Raw genomic sequence first — 20,394 nt, forward strand, 5'->3', positions numbered from 1 at the left:
ATGTGTCAAAGTGATTCATCAAAATACTCGTGCGGCACATGGGGGTGAGATCACTCAAACAAGCCAATGCCTAGGGCTGACTGCTCCACTGTCAGAAGATAATTTTTTTTCCAGTCCTGGGGCTTGAACTCAGGGCCTGGGCGCTGTCCCTGAGCTTCTTTTGCTCAAGGCTAGCGCTCTACCTCTTGAGCCACAGCGCCACTTCCAGCTTTTTCTGCTTATGTGGTGCTGAGGAATCAAACCCAGGGCCTCATGCATGCAAGGCAAGTGCTCTACCACTGAGTCACCTTCCCAGCCCCCAGAAGATGAATTTCTGTGGACAAAGTAAACACTTCATCCTGTTCTCCCTTTCCTGTTCCTCACTTAGCTGTGGTGGCCACGGAATCTGAACACACTTCCAAGAGGAGACATGTCCAATCTGACTAGAGTGACTCAATTCATCCCACGCGCTGTTCAGATGTTCCAGAATTGAGATTTGTGATCATCCTATTTTTCTTGATTGTTTATACATTCTGCCTCCTGGGGAACTTCTCCATTATGCTGGCTGTGACTAGAGACAGCAGGCTCCACTCCCCCATGTACTTCTTCCTGAAGAACGTGTCATTTCTGGATATGTGCTATGCCTCGGCCACCATCCCCAGAGCACGGGCTACCTCCTTCACAGGCTCTGGGGTCATCTCCTATTTTGAATGTGTGACTCAGCTTTGCTGCCACTGAGAGCTTTCTGCTCACCGCCATGGCTCCTGACCGGTGCCTGGCCATCCTCAGGCCTCTGTTCTATGGGACCACCATGAACCAGAGACTCTGCTCTGAACTGGTAGTCGTGGCCTGGCTCTGTGGGGCATTTACTCAGTCTTCCAGACTGTCAGCACCCTCTCCCTTCCTTTCTGTGGACCCAATGTGGTTGAGCATTTCTTCTGTGATATCCCTCCTGTCGTGAGACTTTCCTGCACTGACTTCCACCACAATGAGCAGGTGGGCTTTGCCGTGGCCAGCTGCACACTCAGGAGTGCCTTCGGCCTCACGCTGCTCTCCGATGTCTTCATCATCTCTACGATCCTCCGGATGCCCTCCGCGGATGGGAGGAGGAAAGCCTTTCTACCTGCTCTTCTCACCTGGCCACAGTCCTTTTGGGTTATGGAACTGGAAGCTTCACATACCCGAGGTCAGCTTGTCAGTATTCCCCAGGCCAAGGTCATATGGCATCGATTTTCTACTCCATCCTCACACCTGCTTCGAATCCAGTTATCTATTGTCTGAGGAACAGAGACATGAAGGCTGCTCTACAGAGACTCTACTGCCAGCAAGAGCACTAAGCCCAGAAAGCTACAAATGGTGAGTTTTACTGCCAATTTCACCTTCTCTCTGCAGTTTGAACGGACCTGTGGGTCCATTGCTTTGCAAAATAAAAATGCAAAATCAGGAGCTGAGATCTGAAGATTGCAGTTCAAAGTCATCCTGGGCAGGAAAGGTAAGACTCATCTCCAATAAACTACTCAAAAAAGCCAGACGTGGGGCTGTGGCTCAAGTGGTAGTGTTTTAGCCTTGAGGAAAAGCAGCTCAGGAACAGAGTTTAAGCCCCAGGGCCAACAAAAAATAAAACATTGTTCTAAGAAAGTATCCCTTATACTCCCAATTTTCCTAAAACCCAACTGGTTAACATTAAATCAGTAGTCACACATGGACTAGCCTAGAAATCTGCGTGTGTAACCTAAGCAACAAGAGGTGTTTAGGGGCCAAAGGAAGAGAGGATAAATGTTATCTCACATGTGTGGCATGAGAGAAAAAGGGAGAAATACCACCTAATCTCGAAATATGGGTCCATCTCATGCTTTACCTTAAAGACAATGTAGGTTATGATGATGCGGCCTCTTAAAACGCCTTTCTATAACAAAATACATCTTGTCAGAAGCTAGATACTTGCTACAATAGCGTGGAGAACAATTATATTAGTAGCAGTAGAGACCACAACTTCTGATTTCGTTCGGAGAAAAAAAGAAGAGAGTGATAGAGTTCTGTATAAATCACAAGCTTTCTAAGTCTGGGTGTATCATGCGGATTTGATACGTCGACACTCACTCCATTTGATGGTCAGGAAGAAAGAAAACGGAGCAGGGCAGGGAACGGCAAGGAGCCGCCTGGCCCTTCCCACACCTCTAGCCCAACCTGCTAGATGCAGTGCTGTGCATACCTCCAGCTCCAATGCCCCCTCCACCGTGAAGACACGGGCTGAGCCAGGGTATGCTCACAGTGTTTCTTTCTTGGCTAAGGGTGCATTCATAAGGATGCTTAAGAGTCGGGGAAGAAAATGTGTATGCTGTGGGGCTGGGAAGGTGGCTCAGTGGTAGAGCGCTTGCCTTGCATGCATGAGGCCCTGGGCTCGATTCCTCAGCACCACATAGGCAAAAAGAAAAAAGCCGGAAGTGGCGCTGTGGCTCAAGTGGTAGAGCGCTAGCCTTGAGCTGAAGAGCTGAGGGACAGCGCCCAGGCCAGAGTTCAGGCCCCACGACCAGACCAAAAAAAAAAGAAAAGGTGTATGCTGTCAATGGCTTTCAATCTGTCAGCAATATCAAGGCAGAAGCTGTCTCCACAGCTAGTCTCTCTTAGTTGAGTACACAAGAAAATGTGTGTGAGTGTTCACTCCTGTCCACACAGGTAGAGATGCACTTATACATAATTGATGGGAAGATAACTTGTGTTGTTTAAAAAAATAAAATGGCTCACTATACAAGTATGGATTTGGCTCTAGAAAACTTGTATAAATGTACTCTCTCAGCTCCAATTTTGTGATCTTTTTTCTCAGAAGTTTAAGAGACTACAGTACAGCCATCCAATCTTAGGCTAATCTTGAGACTGATTTATTACAGATTTTATTTTATTGCTCACTATATGTGTGTTTAGATTTTGTACTTTTTATAGTTCAAACTTTCAAGAATTTATCAGTTCCTTCTAGGTTATCAGTTTGTTAGCATGTACTTGTTCTTAATATCCCTGACTTCTGAACTTCGGTGATATAAAGTAGAATGTTTTTTAACTCTGATTTTATTCATTTAGGTCTTACTCTATTTTTTTTAAACCCACCATTTCTAATCATATGTATTCTTTTTTGGGGGGAGGGGGTTTCGGTCGATTGTGGGGCCTGAACTCGGCCTGGGTGCTGTCCCTCAGCTCTTCAGCTCAAGGCTAGCGCTCTACCACTTGAGCCACAGTGCCACTTCCAGCTTTTTCTGCTTATGTGGTGCTGAGGAATCGAATCCAGGGCCTCATGCATGCAAGGCACCTTCCCAGCCCCTAACCATGTGGATTCTTTAGATTCAATTTCATTTATTTCTACTCCGATCCTTTGTCTGTTTTCTGTTAGGTTTTGGCTTCTTCTTCCTGAAGCACCTTAAACTCATGCTCCTCCTATTGCGGCCTCCCAACTGCTGGGATTACAAATGTACACCACCATGCCTGCCTCGATCGTCATCCGGTAACTCACTGCATTGCGTTGTTGAAATGCTGCTTGTTTGTTTGCACTGTTGGGAATTAAACTCAGGACCTCACAAATGCCAGGCACGCACTCTACCACTGAGCTGCACTCCTGGTCCTGTACTTTTGATATAAAAGTTCACAACTGTCATTTCATCCTTAGCACTGTTTTTGCTGTATCCTAGGGTTTAGCATGCTGTTTCCATTTCTTAGTTGTGGCCACAATTTTATTTTGGGGGGGGGTCAGTTGTGGGGCTTGAACTATGGGCTTGGGCACTGTCCCTGCGCTCTTCAGCTTAAGGTGAGCACTCTACTGCGTGAGCTACAGAGCCACTTCTGGTTTTCTAGTGGTTTATTGGAGATAAGAGTCTCATGGCCTTTCCTGCCTGGGCTGGCTTTGAACTGTGATCCTCAGATCTCAGCCTCCTGAATAGCTAGGATTACAGGCATGAGCCACCAGCGCCTGGCCACAATTTTTTAAATTACCTTTTAGTTTGTTCATTGACCCTCTGGTCAAGAGCTTCTTGTTTAATTTCCACCTATTTGTATAATTTCTATTGTTTATCTTGTTTTCATCTAATTTTATCTCATTGTGTTCAAAAAATGCATGTTGAACCACAGCACCACTTCCAGCTTTTTCTGGTAAGAGTCTCACTGCCCAGCTGGCTTCAAACAGCAATCCTCAGATCTCAGCCTCCTGAGTAGCTAGGATTACAGGCATGAGTCATCAGCGCCCAGCTATATCTTACATTTTTGTAGTTTCTTACCTTTGAAGTACAGTGATAGGCAACTTGTGGTTGAAAGTTTTTCTTCGTTTTTTTCCATTCATAGTTTCTCACTTGAATGAGTTCTCTGAGGTTCACGGAGGTTTATCTTCCAGTAGGTTTTTCTATATCCATTACACTATAGGGTTTCCCACCTCTGTGAGTTCTCTGACGTAAATGAAGTGTGACTTGTTTGAGTTTTCCTACCTTCTTTACATTTATAAGGTTGCTCATTTGTGTGAATTCTCTGATGTCCTAGGAGAGAGGAAATATTCTTAAAAGTTTCTCTCATACTCTCTGCTTTCATAGGACTTCTCTTTGTGAGAGTTGAGTATATGGAGGTTTAACTTCATGTTAAAGATATTTCAAGAAATACTGTATTCAGTTTCCCACTTGTGTAAATTTTGATGCATGGTGCAATTTCTTTTAAAAAAAAAACTGTAAACACACACATTATCGATAGTATCTTCATATAGTTTCTCCCATCCATGGATTCTCTGATGAATTTAGTTTTGACTTCTGAACAAATGATTTCACAAGTTCATTACATCAATAAGGCTTTTCCTCTACATGTGATATTCTCTGATGTAATTTTTTTTTTCTTTTTTTGGTCGAAAGTGGGGCTTGAACTCAAGGCCTGTGTTCTGTTCCTGAGATTTTTTGCTCAAGGCTAGTGTTCTCCCACTGAGCCACAGTCCCACTTCCAGTTTCCTGGTGGTTAGTTGGAGATGAGTCTCATGAACTTTCCTGCCTGGGCTAGCTTTGAGCCACAATCCTGAGATAATAGGCATGAGCGTCCATCACCCAGCTAAAATGTAATTTCTTAAAGAAGGCCAACTCCCAGTCACTATTGTAATACACCTCTCCTTGCTGTACAGAACACATTTGCAAAAACTTCCTCCCTCCCTTTCTCATATTCACTGAGCTTACTGGAGGTAGTCTCTCATGGTTCCGCAACGCCTTCAGGTTGAAGACTACACTGCAAGTGTTGCTGCGCACTTTGCTCTACGACGTTCCTCCGAGTGTGGGCCTTCCAGTTAGAGACCATGAGGCTTCCCTCCAGCCTGCACCTCAAGCTCACAAAGGAGAAGCACATTCTGCCATTCATTAAACCCCTGGGGACTCATTCCTTAAGATTTTGTATTATCTGTGGCTTGAATTCCCGTTTATTTTTTTCCTAATTTAACCCTCTCTTCAGTTAATATGCTGCCGTAATTACAAAATACTTTCCTAATTACTCTCCTAATTTTCATTCAAGTTACCCTTCTGGACACCTAAAATGGAATAAAAGTAACCATACTCATTAAAATGCCTATCTATCTATCTATCTGTCTATCTATCTATACATGCCTACGTGCATTTCATGAAACTCACTGCATGTACACTACAGTGGCATTTAGTACATTCATGTTATGATTTAACTGACATCCTTACCCATCTCCACAACTGTTCAGGCTGGAGAGAAACCTCATGGTCTCAATGCAGCCTACTTCTGTATCCAACTGCCCACTGAAGTTTCTGGTCCAAACACTTGAGTAAAGTGTACCCTTGAGTGTGCCAGAGCAGGCAGTTCTTGTGCGGAAGGTGGCACAAATGGCACCATGGAAGCTCCTGACGTTTGTGCTAGTGGAGTCTCTGCTTCCGTTTCCCATGATCGTTCTCCACTAAGGAATCCTCTCCTGGAGCTCACCTTCCACTACCTTTTCTGTCCTTCTCTTGTGTCTATTTATCTGTGATTCCATAACCTCACATGGTATTTGCTTTCCCTGAGAGACAGATTGAGGGACCTGCTTCTCCCTGGACAATTAGGCAGAAGATTAGAGAACTTTCAAGCACTGTTAACTGTTAATGACAAACATGCCTTTTGGTCTTTATGTAAACTAAGCTGGCTAGGGAAATTTGGTGTCCTAATTGATTGTTGTGCCTCAGATGCTCTGAGTGAAGAACTGTTAGCCAACTGCATGGACTAAGATTCCTGAGTAGCTAAGATTACAGGCATGTACCACTGGGTGGCCAGTGAAAAATCAATGTCACACTACACATCTCCCATGTATAATACACATTACATATATTTATATATAATATATACATGTATTTATGCTGGAAACAGTAGAGCCTCATGCATGACAAACTTGTATTCTATTGCAGAGATACAATCTCAGGCTCAGTCACTATGTAATTCCAACTACAAAGTGCACATACTCTTGAAAGTTATTTCTCTTTATACAAAATGTTCACATACACAAATCATGTAATTTGAATTAATATTCTGTACACTGGAAGTTGTTTAAAAGCATGGCTGGCTGCTACCCACTAGATGCCAACAGTGACTCCACCCTGCATTCATGACTTCCACAAATGTTCCAAGATACAACCCAATATACTGAGTGGCAATATATTCATTTATTGGTATACAATTGGATACTTTTTAAAATAATTTCCAATACTATAACACTTCCACTTAAAAATTACCATCAAAATTACTGACACGTAGTTTTGCTTCAATACAAATTACTGAAACATAAGAAGTCGAGAAAGATTTGTGGAAAATTCTCACATATTAGAGTGACTCATGAAGACTTCATTTACTCAATGTATTAAAATTGCATTATAAGGCATACTCGTTATTGGTACTTCTTCACATAATGGTTTTTCATAAAGTGACTTCAGAATAAAAGGTAAAAGCAGTTTCTCCCTTGTGACAATTTTGCAACGTGAGCGACACTGGGTTTACATTGCAATGCAAACAATACAATGGCTCAACAGGGCACTTCTCATGTGTAAACTAAGCAGACAGAGATGGAAGATCTTTGCTCTTTAGTTACGTTCATCTTAAATCACAACCTTCCATTTGGCCCAGTCTAGGGGTCTTGCTGACTTCAGGCCAGGGCTCATCAGAAAGAACTTAATGAAGCATTTATATGGGCCATATGAATGATCACTACATGCACCTATTTCCACTGTACATGGTCCTTCAAACAAACCAAAAAAAAGCAGAGCTGTGTCCCAGTGAAATGAGCAGCTCTATGCTGTGCACGACCACCCGTGCCAGTCCCTTGACACCTGCTGATATGCCTTCTCACAAATTTTCCCGTCATTTTAGGATGTTTCCCCTACGTGAACTTGCTGGTAAAGATGGCTTGTGCAAAAGTGTTTCCCGTATTTTTTACAGAATTGTTCCGCATATGAATTCTCTGATGTAGCTTGAGAGATGACTTATGGTGGAAGGTTTTCAAACATTCTTCACATTCAAACAACGTTATTACAGGATTCTCTCGCATATGAATTCTCTGATGTGTCTTGAGAGTTGACTTATGATAGAAAGTTTTCAAGCATTCTTTACATTCAAATTGTTTCTCATTTCCATGAGTTACCTGGTGCCTGCTGAGGTGTGATTTCTGGTAAAAGGCTTTTGTACATTGCTTACATTCATAGGGCTTTTCACCTGTGTGAATTCTCTGATGTACAGTGAGATGTGACTTGGAGTAGAAAGCTTTTCTGCATTCTTCACATGTATATGGTTTATTACCTGTGTGACTTCTCTGATGTACAGTCAGGGACGACTTATGTAGGAAAGTTTTCCTACATTCCTCACAGGAATATGGTTTGCTACCTGTGTGAATTATCTGATGCCTGATAAGGCTAGACTTCTGGTAGAAGGTTTTCCTACATTCTTTACATGCATGTGGCTTCTCACCAGTGTGAGTTCGCTGATGCATGTGGAGATGTGACTTCCGATGAAAGGTTTTTCCACACGTATTACATTCATGGGGCTTATCACCTGCATGAGTTCTCTTATGTACAGTGAAATTCGACTTACGGTTGAAAGTTTTCCTACATTCTTCACAAGCATACGGTCTGTCACCTGTGTGGATTTTCTGATGTATACTGAGGTGTGACTTAGAGTAAAAAGTTTTCCTACATTGTTCACATGCATATGGTTTATTACCCGTGTGAGTTCTCTGATGTACATTCAAGTCAGACTTAGAGTAGAAAGTTTTCCTACATTTTTTACATTCATAGGGCTTCTCCCCTGTGTGAGTTCTCTGATGTATAATAAGAGATGAGTTATGGAAGAAACTTTTTCTACATTCCTTAAAAATACATTTGTAGGGTTTCACCCCTGTGTGGACTCTCTGATGCCTATAAAGGTGTGACTTCCGATAAAAGGATTTTCCACATAAATTGCATCCATAGGGTTTTTCACGTGTCTGAGGTTTCTGATGTCTGGTGAGGTTTTGCTTTTGGTTAAAGTTTTCTTCACACTCATAACCTTCATAGGCTTTTGCTCCTCTGTGGTTTCTTCGATGTACAGTTAGTTGTATCTTCTGACAGAAGAATTTCCCACATTCATTACATCTATAGGGCTTTTCCCCTGTATGTGTTCTCTGATGTTTTATAAGGTTTGATTTCTTAATAAAAAGTTTCTCACAATCACTACATTCATATTTTTGACCCTTGCATCTTTTCTCACGTTTAGTATGTTTAGACTTTTCATATAGTGTTTTCCCATATATATTATATCTAAAAGTTTCCTCTCTTGCCTGAATCACCTCTTGGGTAGTATGTGCTACCTTATTAAAGGACCTTCCACATTCAGCACCCTTAGTAGAGGTATGTCCTGTATATAGCCTCTTATGTCTCCACAGTGCCTTCATGCTGCAAGCTTTTCTTTGTAAGTTCTTTTGCATACCTTGACTTGTGTTAGGCACACGAAGATGCTCAGAATGTCTGAGGGCCTTCCAAGGCTGATGAAGGCCATCAGGTTCCTCCCCAGCCTGCACCTCACCAGACTTACTAGAAAGATGCACCTTTTGCCATATATCAAGTGTCTTGGGCGTCACTCCTGAAAGCTTTTTATTCTTTACAGTCAGACTTGAAACATGGTTTGAGTTCCCATTAAATATTTTTCTGAATTCATCCTTCTCTTTTGATGTGCTGTTGCTGGTAACTGTAAGTTGCCATAAACCTCTCTCTTGATTTTCATGGCTGGTCTCACTCAGGCCATTCTCTTTCTGGACATCTAAAATGAAATACAAAGAGCTGTATTCATGATCAACAGATGAACATTTTTTAAGAAATTCAAATATAAAAATGAAGAAGGTTCCTACACTAATGACCTAAGATTTCCAAAGACAATTCAAAATATGTGTGGATTTTGTCAATAATGAATATTAGAAATTACATTCATTGATTTTATAGTATCAAATCATATTACTGTTACTTTGGGTGGTTATATTATTTTGAAAAATGGTTAAGATATTTAATTAAAATAGGTTTCACTACAATGGTAAATCTCTGGGTAAACCTCTATTTCGCTTTTTTTGGTTGCTGTTACTCTGTTTTCCTAGATTCACTATCTAAGATGTAAGGTTTGTATCTCACTGAGCAGGAACACAATTTAGAAAAAGGGCTGACACTCTTCCCTGAAGAACTGCAGTAGAAACATAAGGTTTTTCAAACACAAGTTAGCTTCCAATTACAAGGATATAGGCTCCAATTATAAGGATATAGGTGGCTCATGCCTATAATCCCAGCTACTGAGGAGGCTAAGACGTGAAGATTGTATTTGGAGCCAGTCCTTAGAAGAAAGGCACGGAGACTCTTATCTCCAATAAACTACTCAGAAAGACAGAAGTGATGAGCAAAAGAAGCTTATTAGAGACAGTGCCCAAGCACTGATCAAGCCCCAGGACTGCCAAAAAAAAAAATGAAAGAAAAAAAAAAAGTGTTCTTAAAACAAAAATTGAAGCCAGGAGCCAGTGGCTTGTCATCCTAGCTACTCAGGAGGCTGAGATGTGAGGATCTTGGTTCACCCAGCCCGGACTGGAAAGTCCATGAGTTCTTATCTCCAATAAACCACTCAGAAAACTGAAGTGGCATTGTGGCTCAAGTGGTAGAGTGCTAGCCTTGAGCTGAAAGACAGTGCCCAGTCAAGCTCAAGCCCCACAACTAATAAAAAATAAATTGAAGAAACAAGTTTGACAAGACCTTACATTTCAAAAACTGTTTCTTATCCCAAAGAAGTCCCTCTTTTCCTTAACAAGAGGCAAGCCACCAGGCCAAAACAGGACATTTTAAGTAACACACTTTGATTTAAAAAAAAAAAAAAAAAGGCTATTCTCATAGTAACCTGCTTTAGCAAAGTTAACATGGTTAGCTGTTCTGTTCCTGGATAGTCAACTATATAAATTTATTTTCTTTGTTCTTTCAATAACTTCCATAGAGAAGAGGAAATGAAAACTCTAATCCCATTCCTATACGTAAATCAGAACGCTTCAACATCAAACCTTTATTTCACTTGTCCTTCACAATCCAAGATGCTCCCATGTTGTGTACTTGTCACTTTCTCAATCTATGATGCTGTGTTCCATAAACCAAAATTCTAGACCTGTTTTGCCATGGTCTTATCAATTTCCTAGGTAACTGCCTGAAGAAACTATAAATACTGGCATTTAATTCATTACAATCATGTTCACTTGTGACTAAATTTTATATTCACATACATATTGTATATCAAATTTGGACAACAGTAATCTTAGCTGGGCACTGGTGTCTAACACGTGTAATCCTAGCTACTCAGGAAGCTAAGTTCTGAGGATTGCAGTTTAAAGCCAGCCCGAGCAGAAAAGTCCATGAGACTTTTATCTCCAATAAATTACTGAGAAAAAATGGGAAGTGGCTCAAGTGGTAGAATGCTAGCCTTGAGTCCCAGGGACTCAAGAACAGCACTTAGGCCCTGAGTTCAAGCCTCAAGACAGGCAAAAGTAAAAATAATTCTTATTTTTTTGTTGGTCATGAACTCTGGACCTGGGCACTGTCCCTCAGCTCTTCAGCTCAATGTTAGCACTCCACCACTGAGCCACAGCACCACTTCCAGCTTTTTCTGCTTATGTGTTGCTGAGGAATGGAACACAGGGCCTCATGCATGCATGGCAAGCGCTCTATCACTAAGCAACCTTCCCAGCCAATAATTTTTAAAATAGTCATCTTAAGTGAATAATAATCTTATTAAACTTACTAAAACTGCTTCCCTTTAGACTTTTTTTTTAAATAATAAAACTGCCTTTTTTTTCCTTTCACCTTGGTAAAACATTCTTCATAATTCTTACCTTACTATCAAATATTATATGTAGACTGGGAATGTGGCTTAGTGGCAGAGTGCTTGTGTAGCACGCATGAAGCCCTGGGTTCAATTCCTCAGTGCCACATAAACAGAAAAAGCCAAAAGAGGCACTGTGGCTCAATGGGTAGAGTGCTACCTTGAGCAAAAGAAGCTCAGAGACATTGCCCAGGCTCTGAGTTCATACTCCAGGACCGGCAAAAAAAAAAAACAAAAAAGTATGTATTTGTTTCATTTTTAATCTCAACAAAATGTGAGTGCTTTAAGGTGTGTGACGTAATTTAAAATGACTAGTTTATAGAAGGCAATCAAATGCCAACAACAGAAAGAACCAAAAATCAAAAACTCTTCATGGGGAAAAATAAGCTATAAAAATAGGGAGAAAAAAAAAAGAGGAGGCTAAGATCGGAGGAATGCAGTTCAAAGCCAGCCCAGGCAGAAGGTCTGTGAGACTCTTGTCTCCAATAAACCACCAGAAAACTGGAAGTGGCACTGTAGCTCAAGTGGTAGAGCACTTGCCTTGAGCTGAAGAGCTGAGGGACAGCGCTCAGGCCCAGAGTTCAAGTCTCAGGACCAAGAAAAAAAAAGTGTAAAATGGATACAACTTCAAATTTTTGTAAATGTAAGCTGATTAGGCTTTTGCAATACATTACACACACACACACACACACACACACACACAGACACGTACATACATATACATATAAAACACTAAAACATACAATATGTAAGATCGCTCTCCTCTGGACAGGAACCGGAGGTGAGGATGGGGAGCTGGAGGTGGCTACTGATGAAAAACGTTCAGCATGACCGATATTTGATGGCCTCTCCTTGCTTGCTGCATTTACTAACCTGTGTAGCTCCAGCTTGTAGCTGCTTCTACCATCCATGGCCCAGAACCTCGCTCCAACCTGAAGATCACCTCAGGTTTGACAATACAATGACCTAATAACAGGAAATGATGTCAAATTTGTGCCAAACTGCCCCATCAGGTGTACTGAAGACTGATATACTCTCCACTTTAGGAAATACCAACTGAAATATTTTGTGAAAGAGTCTATACTTCACAGGCATCATGGACTGTAATCTTGCAATTAAACAGACTTAAATTGGTTGAAAAACAAAAGAATGAATGATTTTAAGAAACCTTAAAGCCAGGCACCTGCTTAGCAGACACAGGGACCTGAGTTCAAACTCCATTATTAAACAGGGCTGGGAAGGTGGCTTAATGGTAGAGTGCTGGCCTAGCATGCATGAAGCCCTGGGTTTGATTCCTCAGTAACACATACACAGAAAAAGCCCAAAGTGGTGCTGTGGCTCAAGTGGTAAAGCGCTAGCCTTGAGCAAAAGAAGCCCAAGCACAGTGCCTCTGCCCTGAGTTCACGCCCCAGGACTAGCAAAAATAAACTAATAAATAAAATTATCTGCACTTACAATTTTATTATAGTACTACTCACACTACAAGACAACACAGGTGAAGAAAATATGGCATATGTAGACAAGAAGTTATTAACCATCTTATATTTGTTTAAAAACGTAATTTTCTCATTTGCAATAACATGAATGGAACTGGAGAGCAATTGTGTTAAGTGAAGACTGCTGAATATTCTCACTTATACATGGAAAATAAAACTGATCTCAAATAACATGATAATGATTACCAGAGCAAGGAAAGGTGCGTGGAAGAAGGGCATGGAGAGATGATAGCTACTAGAGCGGAGGAATAAATTCCAACATTCTATACTACAGAAGCACAACTATAGTTAGCTACAATGGACTTCAACATTTCAGATTAGCTAACAAGGATTTTTAAAAGATCCCAATACAAAGAAGTGCCATGTCTCAGTTCATACATTTTCCATGTATTGTACACTGAAACAACCTGAATTCCATAAATAGGTGCGAGTAAATAGGTGTCACTTCAGTATAATAAAGAGGTATATTAGATCATAGAAGTGGTTTCTGTATTTATCAACAAAGACAGTGTTTCTTGTGCTCACCCAAGGACGCCAGGCTGCTGTATGTCTCCAGCATCACATCCCTGTAGAGCCGTCTCTGAGCATCATCTAGGTTCTGCCACTCCTCCCAGGTGAAATCCACAGACACATCCTCAAATGACACGAACCCCTGTAACGAAACATTTCTCCTCATCCAAATCCTTCAGTTCTGGTTAAAACAAAAAACAAAAACCTAACCCAGGAACCTTTTCATTCTGTGTGAACATGTCTTACCTAAGATGCAGCTTGATTTGCACCACCAGAGGGGTGCAAGGGGGAAAGAATAAAATGAACTTGCTTCTGCATTTATTTAGTAATTATAAAATAATAAAGAAGTTTCCTTAACTGTTATTGTTCCTAGCAGAAAATATGAATGAAAAGAACTATGATCTACTGTGAAGCCTTAAGAACAAACGAGATACACACAAGGTTTCGTGTTCAGTGTAGAACATAGTAAAATAAGGAAGAAAACAAGACTACACTGTATCATCAGGTGTATCCTTCACTGAAATGAAGAGGTTCAGACATTCCACATGAATGTGTCTTCCTGAATATGAGATTTCAAAGTGCAAAAGCACTAAAGCACAGACTAGATTAGTGGAGCCAGAAATAGGTTGAATCCACCTAGAGGAGGGTCCTATATACTGTGATGAGTGATGAAGATAATATGTTTAAGTAACAATTGATTTTTTTCCACTTAAAAGCTTAATCCAATTCTAAGAAATGCCATTTGCTTACTGGTACTAGTAAACTATATTTATAAGCAATTTGTATTTCCCTCTGAAATCCAAAATTTCCATTATCCACAAAAGGTGGTCAATAACTTCCTGAAACAGGATATAAACAATGAGGGGGAGAGTAATAAAAACTAGTTACTCGAACAGACCTTCATTTTTTTTGACAGTACTGAGATTTGAAATCAAGGCCTTGGGCCTAGAATGCATCTTTCCACTGAGCCACACCACCAGCCAGATCTGCATTATGTAAGTCATCCTATAAAAGAATGGAATAAAACTTAAGGGAGAACAAAAGAACCAGGATAACACACAAATACAAAACAGAGATCTCAACCTAGACACAGAAGGAAAAATAGTAATAATTAGAATTTAATATTCGTTTGCTGTCACTAGAGCAAAAATTGAAGTTATTTCTAAGCTGTTTGAATGACAGCTAATGTTGTAAACTAAAATCTGGGGAAAACAAACAATGTGTTCAAGTAAGTGGAAATGCTGAACTGGCCCCTGAATACATGATCTAGATCTCAGAAGAAAAATTTAATGGGAAGATGAAGATTTTAGAAAGCAACAGAACATGATTGGATAGCTGAAGCTATAAAAAATAGAAAAGTACAAAATTTGTTCAATAATTGAGAAAGAGAAACAGACTATGGACCTGAGAAAGGCCTTTAATAGTCTAGGAATGAATAAAAGTTCAGTATTTAAAAAAAACAATGAGGAGGGAATTTTTGGGAGAGCAAGGGAAGGGGTAATATTGTCCAATGTTTACCTGACTTATATAATTGTAATCCTCTGTACATCACCTTTATTTTAAAAAATGTTTAAGGTACATTAAGTCTCCATTTAAGTTTTTTAAAAAGTATTTCTTTGTATCCATAGCTCTATGAAGAAAAAAATGGGATCATCCACTTAAGACATTTAGAAGGCATTTTTAAAAATACGAGCCTTTTGTCAAAAAAAAAAAACAAAAAACCTGGAAGAGAATTCAGAGCCTGGCACTGTGCTGATGGTTCTCATCTGTTCTCCAGTTAACTACCAGAAAAATGGAAGTAGAGCTAAGAGTGGTACAGCACTAGCCCTGAGAGCAAAAGCTGAGGGACAGCATCCAGGACCTGAGCTCAAGTCACACGAACCAAAAGAAATTGGAAGGATAAAAAAAGCTCCGTTTTTCCAGGCGTGGCAATAGAAACCAGCACAGGAGAAGGGTAAGTGGGAGGATGGCAAGTTCAATACTAACCTGGACTCATTACTGAGCAAGACCCTGCCTCAAAAAAACAAAAATCCACAAACGCACAAATGATGCTTATAGATTTATTACTAAAAGGATTTAACTCAAACTAAAATAAAGTCAAAACCAAAATTGTGATTTGATTAATAATTTATATCTAAAAATTCTCCTGAAACCTATTTCCAATTGGAAAACATGATAAATTAACAGACTATGAAATGTATTAGGAAGTAGAGCTGTGGCTCAAAAGTGGCTGAGCACTAGCCTTGGGCAAAAGAGCTCAGGAATAGCACCTCGGCCGAGTTCAAGCCCTGTGACCAAAAAAAGGTGGGAGGAAGGCAGGGAATGTGGCTTAGTGGTAGAGTGCTTGCCTAGCACACGTGAGGCTCTGGGTTCAATTTCTCAGTACCACACAAATACTAAATACAATTAATAAAAAGGGAGGAAAAACATTAAATTCTTCTTGTAGATTAGAACTTTCATGCAATACCAAACAAACGAAAAACTACCTAATAATTTATGCAGTTTAAGGTGGAAAAAAGTTAAGGATGCAAAAAGAACTAATGAAGAGTACCATATTCATGAGCAATAAAATTCTACATCATAAAGACATCAATTCTCTTTAGTCAGTAAATACTACATATGAATAGAAACATCACATTCTTACATATGGACAGCTGATTTAAAATTTCTAATGAAAATTAAACAGTATGTGATAGGTCATATTTCTGTTCTCCCAAATCCAGCATCCTTTTAATATCTGCAGCATATAAAGTTCAAAGTTTCAAAGTCAATCAAAAAATGAGGAAAAAAACAAATTTCATTACTATGAGATCTTTGTTGAAAGCACTGAGATTCTGAGATGTGTGTGGGGTTACACCACAATTAACATGTACAACCCCAGACACTGCTATATGGTCCTGTTTCCATGGTTGACTTTAGATGCTTTTTCATAGAAATAAACCATAATTTTGACTACAAAATTATTAACTATTGAAATTACTAACACTTCTCAAGATATAAACCCAATAAAATACATTTATACATTACAAAGGACTTAAGAAAAAAAATAGCAAACCCAGCACTGGCAGTAAATGGTTCACCAATGCACTGATGATGGGAATGTGAAATGGTGGAAACAGGAGTGGAGATGATGTATGGAGATTTCTGAAAACATGACTACGAAGAACTGTCCTAAATCCACCAGCTGCACTACACAAAATAAGTTGAAAGACTAAAACAGATTTTTGTACATAGTATGTAATGCCATTATTCACCATGGCTACTTTTTATCAAAGAATTGAGCAAATTTTGTGTTTGAACATTTTAAACAGTTAAACGGAGCTAGTATGCTACATAAAATGAGTTAATCACAAGAGAACAAGTATTGCCTAATGACATTTTTGTAACATCCTTACAGAAGACAAATACCATAGAGACAAAGTTGAGAGCTGGAGGCAAGACTCACAGGTAAAGAGTCTGTGTAGCAAACAGGGGGCTCTAGATTCAAACACCAGTACTGAAGAAGAAAAACAGTAATGCAAAGAATCAGATTTACTACTTCATGTGTAATTTCATTTGTAATTTCATAAGTCTTCTTACAGACTTAGTGACAGAGATAGCTGAAAATTTGAAGATACTTAATGTCATTGAATATGACACTTGTGAATGGTTAAAATGGGTGTACAAACCATAGACTTTTATAAACTCCAGAGCAATCTAGACAAAGTAAAAAAACACAGATCCCTTTGATTACAAGACAGATTTAGAACATGCTTGCAGCTACTTGACAACCTGACTTTTAAAACTAATGCACAGGCGGGGAAGGTGGCTCAGTGGTCGAGTGCTTGCCTAGCCTGCATGAAACCCTGGGTTCACAGGACTCAGAAAAAACTGGAAGTGGTGCTGTGGCTCAAGTGATAGAGTGCTGGCCTTGAGCAAAAGGAGCTCAGAGACAGCGCCCAGGCCCTGAGTTCAAGTCCTAGGACTGGCAAAAAAAAAAAAACCTAACGCACATTTAATGAAGCAAAAGGCCAAGCTCCTGCAACCTGAGCACAACCATCTTTATAGCCCATGTCTGTAATTCTAGCTATTTGGGAGGTTCAAGCAGGCCTGGGCAGAACATTCACTCACCCTCCTTCTTACAGTCCTGTTCATGGGAAGCTGACAGGAGAGGAGCTGCCAAGCCCCCCGGACAGAGAGGCGGAGCGAGACGAAGGGGCCTGGGGACAGCGGCCTGCCAAGCAGGTGCCGCCCGGGCAGATGCGCCCCTGGACAGGAATGAGGCTCTACCCTAAGAACAAGCCACGGAAATCAGGGCTTGCAGGAGGCCGAGCAGCGCGGGCCAGTCTAGTGAGCACCCCAAAAAGAAAATCTTCAGCCATCACAAGCGTCCCCAAAGGCAGCACAAGGTAAGGGTGGCGCAGGCAGACACGCCTCCGTGACGGACGCGAAGGCCGGCCTGGGGCTGGCTGCGGGCGGGCGCGGGGCCTGAGTTCAAACCCCGGCGGGGAGGGGGGGGGGCGCACGCTCGCACGCACGCACGCACGCACGCTCGCACGCGCACCCTGCCACCCAGCGCTCAAGTTCCGTGGCTGGCTGGCTGGGTGGCTGGGAGGGGCGGCCGGGGTCCCCTCGGCCGGAGACTGCTTTTCTGCTAACGGCGGTGTCGGGCCGTGCTGGCCTCCGGTCGCGGACGCGGGAGGCGGGCCGCCGGCGGGGACCCCGCGGTGCCGGTCCCCTCGCCCCCCCCCCCGATCCCCTCGCCTCCGGCCGGGGACCCCGCAGTGCCGGTCCCCTCGCCCCCCCGATCCCCTCGCCCCCGGCCGGGGACCCCGCGGTGCCGGCCCCTTCGTCCCTCGATCCCCTCGCCCCCGGCCGGGGACCCCGCGGTGCCGGCCCCGGTCCCCTCGCCCCCCGATCCCCTCGCCCCCGGCCGGGGACCCCGCGGTGCCGGCCCCGGCCCCCCGATCCCCTCGCCCCCGGCCGGGGACCCCGCGGTGCCGGCGCTCGGCTCGGGGCTCCGGGTCCGGCCGCGGGGAGGGCCGGCTCCCGCCCGTTGCCAGCCAGCGCCCCGGGGCCGGGCGGCACTCACCATCCCCGGCTCCGGCGTCCCGGCCCGCTCCGCCCGGGCTGCGGGAGCCGCGGCCACCGGCCGAGCCGCCGTCACTCACGTGCGCCCGGCGCCGCGCCTCAAGATGGCGAGCTTCCGACACAAAGACCCGCGAGACCGCCGGAGCCCGCCTCCGCCCGGGGCCGCGCCTGATTGGGCGGGACGCCAGGCCCCGCCCCGTGGCGCCCTGACTGCCGCGCGCGGACGCCGGCGGCCCGGGCCCCCGCGGGGCTGCCAGCCTCGCGCCTGCCTGCCTGGCCGCGCTCGCGCTGCAGCCCTGACACGGAGCCGCGACGGCGGGAAGCGGGGAGCTGCTCCGGGACGCGGCCGGCAGCTAGCCCTTCCCCAGAGCCTTTGCATGCCCCTGCAGCTCGCCGCGTGGCCGGTGGAAGAGCCGACTCGGTCAGAGGTCAGAGGCCAGGCTCGGGTCACTGGCGGCGAGCCTGGGAAAGTCGGCCTCCTGAAGAGGCGGAGCGCCCGGCTCTGTGTGCGCATGCGTGCGCAGGTGTCGAGGACTTCCCCGTGGATCTCAGGTCCCGGCGTGGAAGCATCTAGAAGCCCAGGCGGGAGTCCCCCACTTGCGCCGCCCGGGCTCGCACCCCTGCGGACGCGGCTCGGTGAGGCCGCCCGGGGTCCCGCGTCCGGGCCCGCCCCGGCGGAGCCCCCCGGCCCCGAGTCCTCGCGCGGCCCGCCGTGCACGCGCCCCCCCAGGCCCCGCCGGAAAGCCTCGCCGGGCCGCCTGCAGGGCCCCGCGCGCCCCGACGGCCGCGGGTCTGCGGCCTGAAGCTGCACGGAGCTCCGGCCCGCGTTCCTAGAGGGGAGGGATGAGCAGCCAGCGCCGGGCCTCCGCCTTGGGCGTCCCGTCTCCCAGCGCCGTCCGCGCCGCCAGTGCAGGGCTCTGGCACCTCCGTCAAAAACCAAACGGCCGGGGCTGGGAAGTGGCTCAGTGGTAGAGCGCTCGCCTCGCGCGCCTGAGGCCCTGGGTTCGATTCCTCAGCACCACTGAAGCAGAAAAAGCCGGAAGTGGCGCTGTGGCTCAAGTGGTAGAGCGCTAGCCTTGAGCTGAAGAGCTGAGGGACAGCGCCCAGGCCCAGAGTTCAGGCTCCACGACCGGACCCAAAAAAAAAAAGTTTAGGGTTGATTTTTCTATTTCTGTGAAGAATGACATTGGGATTTTGATAGGGATTGCATTAAATCTGTAGCTTGATGTATGTAGTCTAGCAATGAAAGGTCAGTCTGTGAACATGAAAGTTCTCTCCAATCCTTCCAATTTCTAGGATTTCCTTCAGTGTTCAGTAGAGTTCATTATAGATGTTTTTTACTTCTTTAGTTAGATTCATTCCTAGGTTTTTATTTTTATTTTTTGTGCCAGTCCTGGGGCTTGATCTCTAGGCTCAGTTCCTGCACTTTTGTGCCTAAGGCTAATGCTCTACTACTAGAACCACAGCTCCACTTAAAGTTTTGTTTATTTCTGTTTGTTGTTGTTGTTGTTTGCCATCCTGGGGCTTGAACTCAGATCCTGGACACTCTCATTGAGCTCCTTTTGTTCAAAACTAGTACCACCTTGAGCCCATAGCTCCACTTCCAGTTTTCTCTATGATTAATTTGAAATAAGAGTTTCACAGACTTTCCTACCCCAACTGGCTTCGAACAGCCATCCTCAGCCTCCTGAATAACTAGGGATTACAGGCTTGAGCCACAGGCCCTGACTTCCAATTCCAGTTTTTCCTGTTGTTGTTTTGTGGTTAATTTGAGATAAGAATCTCAGACTGTCCTACACAGCTGGCTTCCAATCTCCGACCTCAGATCTCAGCCTCCTGAGTAGCTAGGATTACAGATGTAAGCCACTGGCACCTTGTTAGGGCTTAATTTTGTTAGGCTTTTGTGAATGGAATTGTTTTTTAAACTTTTTGAATAGCTAGGATTATGGGCTTGTGGGTCCCCCTCTGGAAGTAGCTTTAA

General features: G+C 43.8%; 1 protein-coding gene and 1 pseudogene across 4 annotated transcripts; one reads left to right on the forward strand and one right to left on the reverse strand.

Annotated features, from left to right (window-relative positions):
* Positions 1-409: 409 nt before the first annotated feature.
* LOC122098965 lies at positions 410-1,316 on the forward strand (annotated as a pseudogene).
* A 3,956-nt stretch (positions 1,317-5,272) lies between these two features.
* Positions 5,273-18,503, reverse strand: LOC122098946 (zinc finger protein 39-like). Of its 4 annotated transcripts, none has more exons than XM_042669515.1 (5): positions 18,415-18,503; positions 14,242-14,348; positions 13,359-13,485; positions 12,211-12,303; positions 5,273-5,509 (listed from the first exon to the last, which is right to left on the reverse strand). In XM_042669515.1, the coding sequence occupies exons 2-5, from the start codon at positions 14,245-14,247 to the stop codon at positions 5,478-5,480; spliced, it is 258 nt and encodes an 85-aa protein (XP_042525449.1). In that variant the 5' UTR covers positions 14,248-14,348; positions 18,415-18,503; the 3' UTR covers positions 5,273-5,477. The 4 variants fall into 4 exon arrangements, with proteins under 4 accessions (XP_042525449.1, XP_042525446.1, XP_042525447.1 ...); XM_042669512.1 differs by lacking the exon at positions 5,273-5,509 and adding an exon at positions 6,619-9,258; XM_042669513.1 differs by lacking the exons at positions 5,273-5,509; positions 18,415-18,503 and adding exons at positions 6,619-9,258; positions 16,789-16,839.
* Positions 18,504-20,394: the final 1,891 nt, after the last annotated feature.

Source organism: Dipodomys spectabilis, unplaced genomic scaffold (genome assembly GCF_019054845.1).
Source record: "Dipodomys spectabilis isolate Male_0828 unplaced genomic scaffold, ASM1905484v1 ptg000496l, whole genome shotgun sequence".
In the NCBI taxonomy this organism is placed as follows: domain Eukaryota; kingdom Metazoa; phylum Chordata; class Mammalia; order Rodentia; family Heteromyidae; genus Dipodomys; species Dipodomys spectabilis.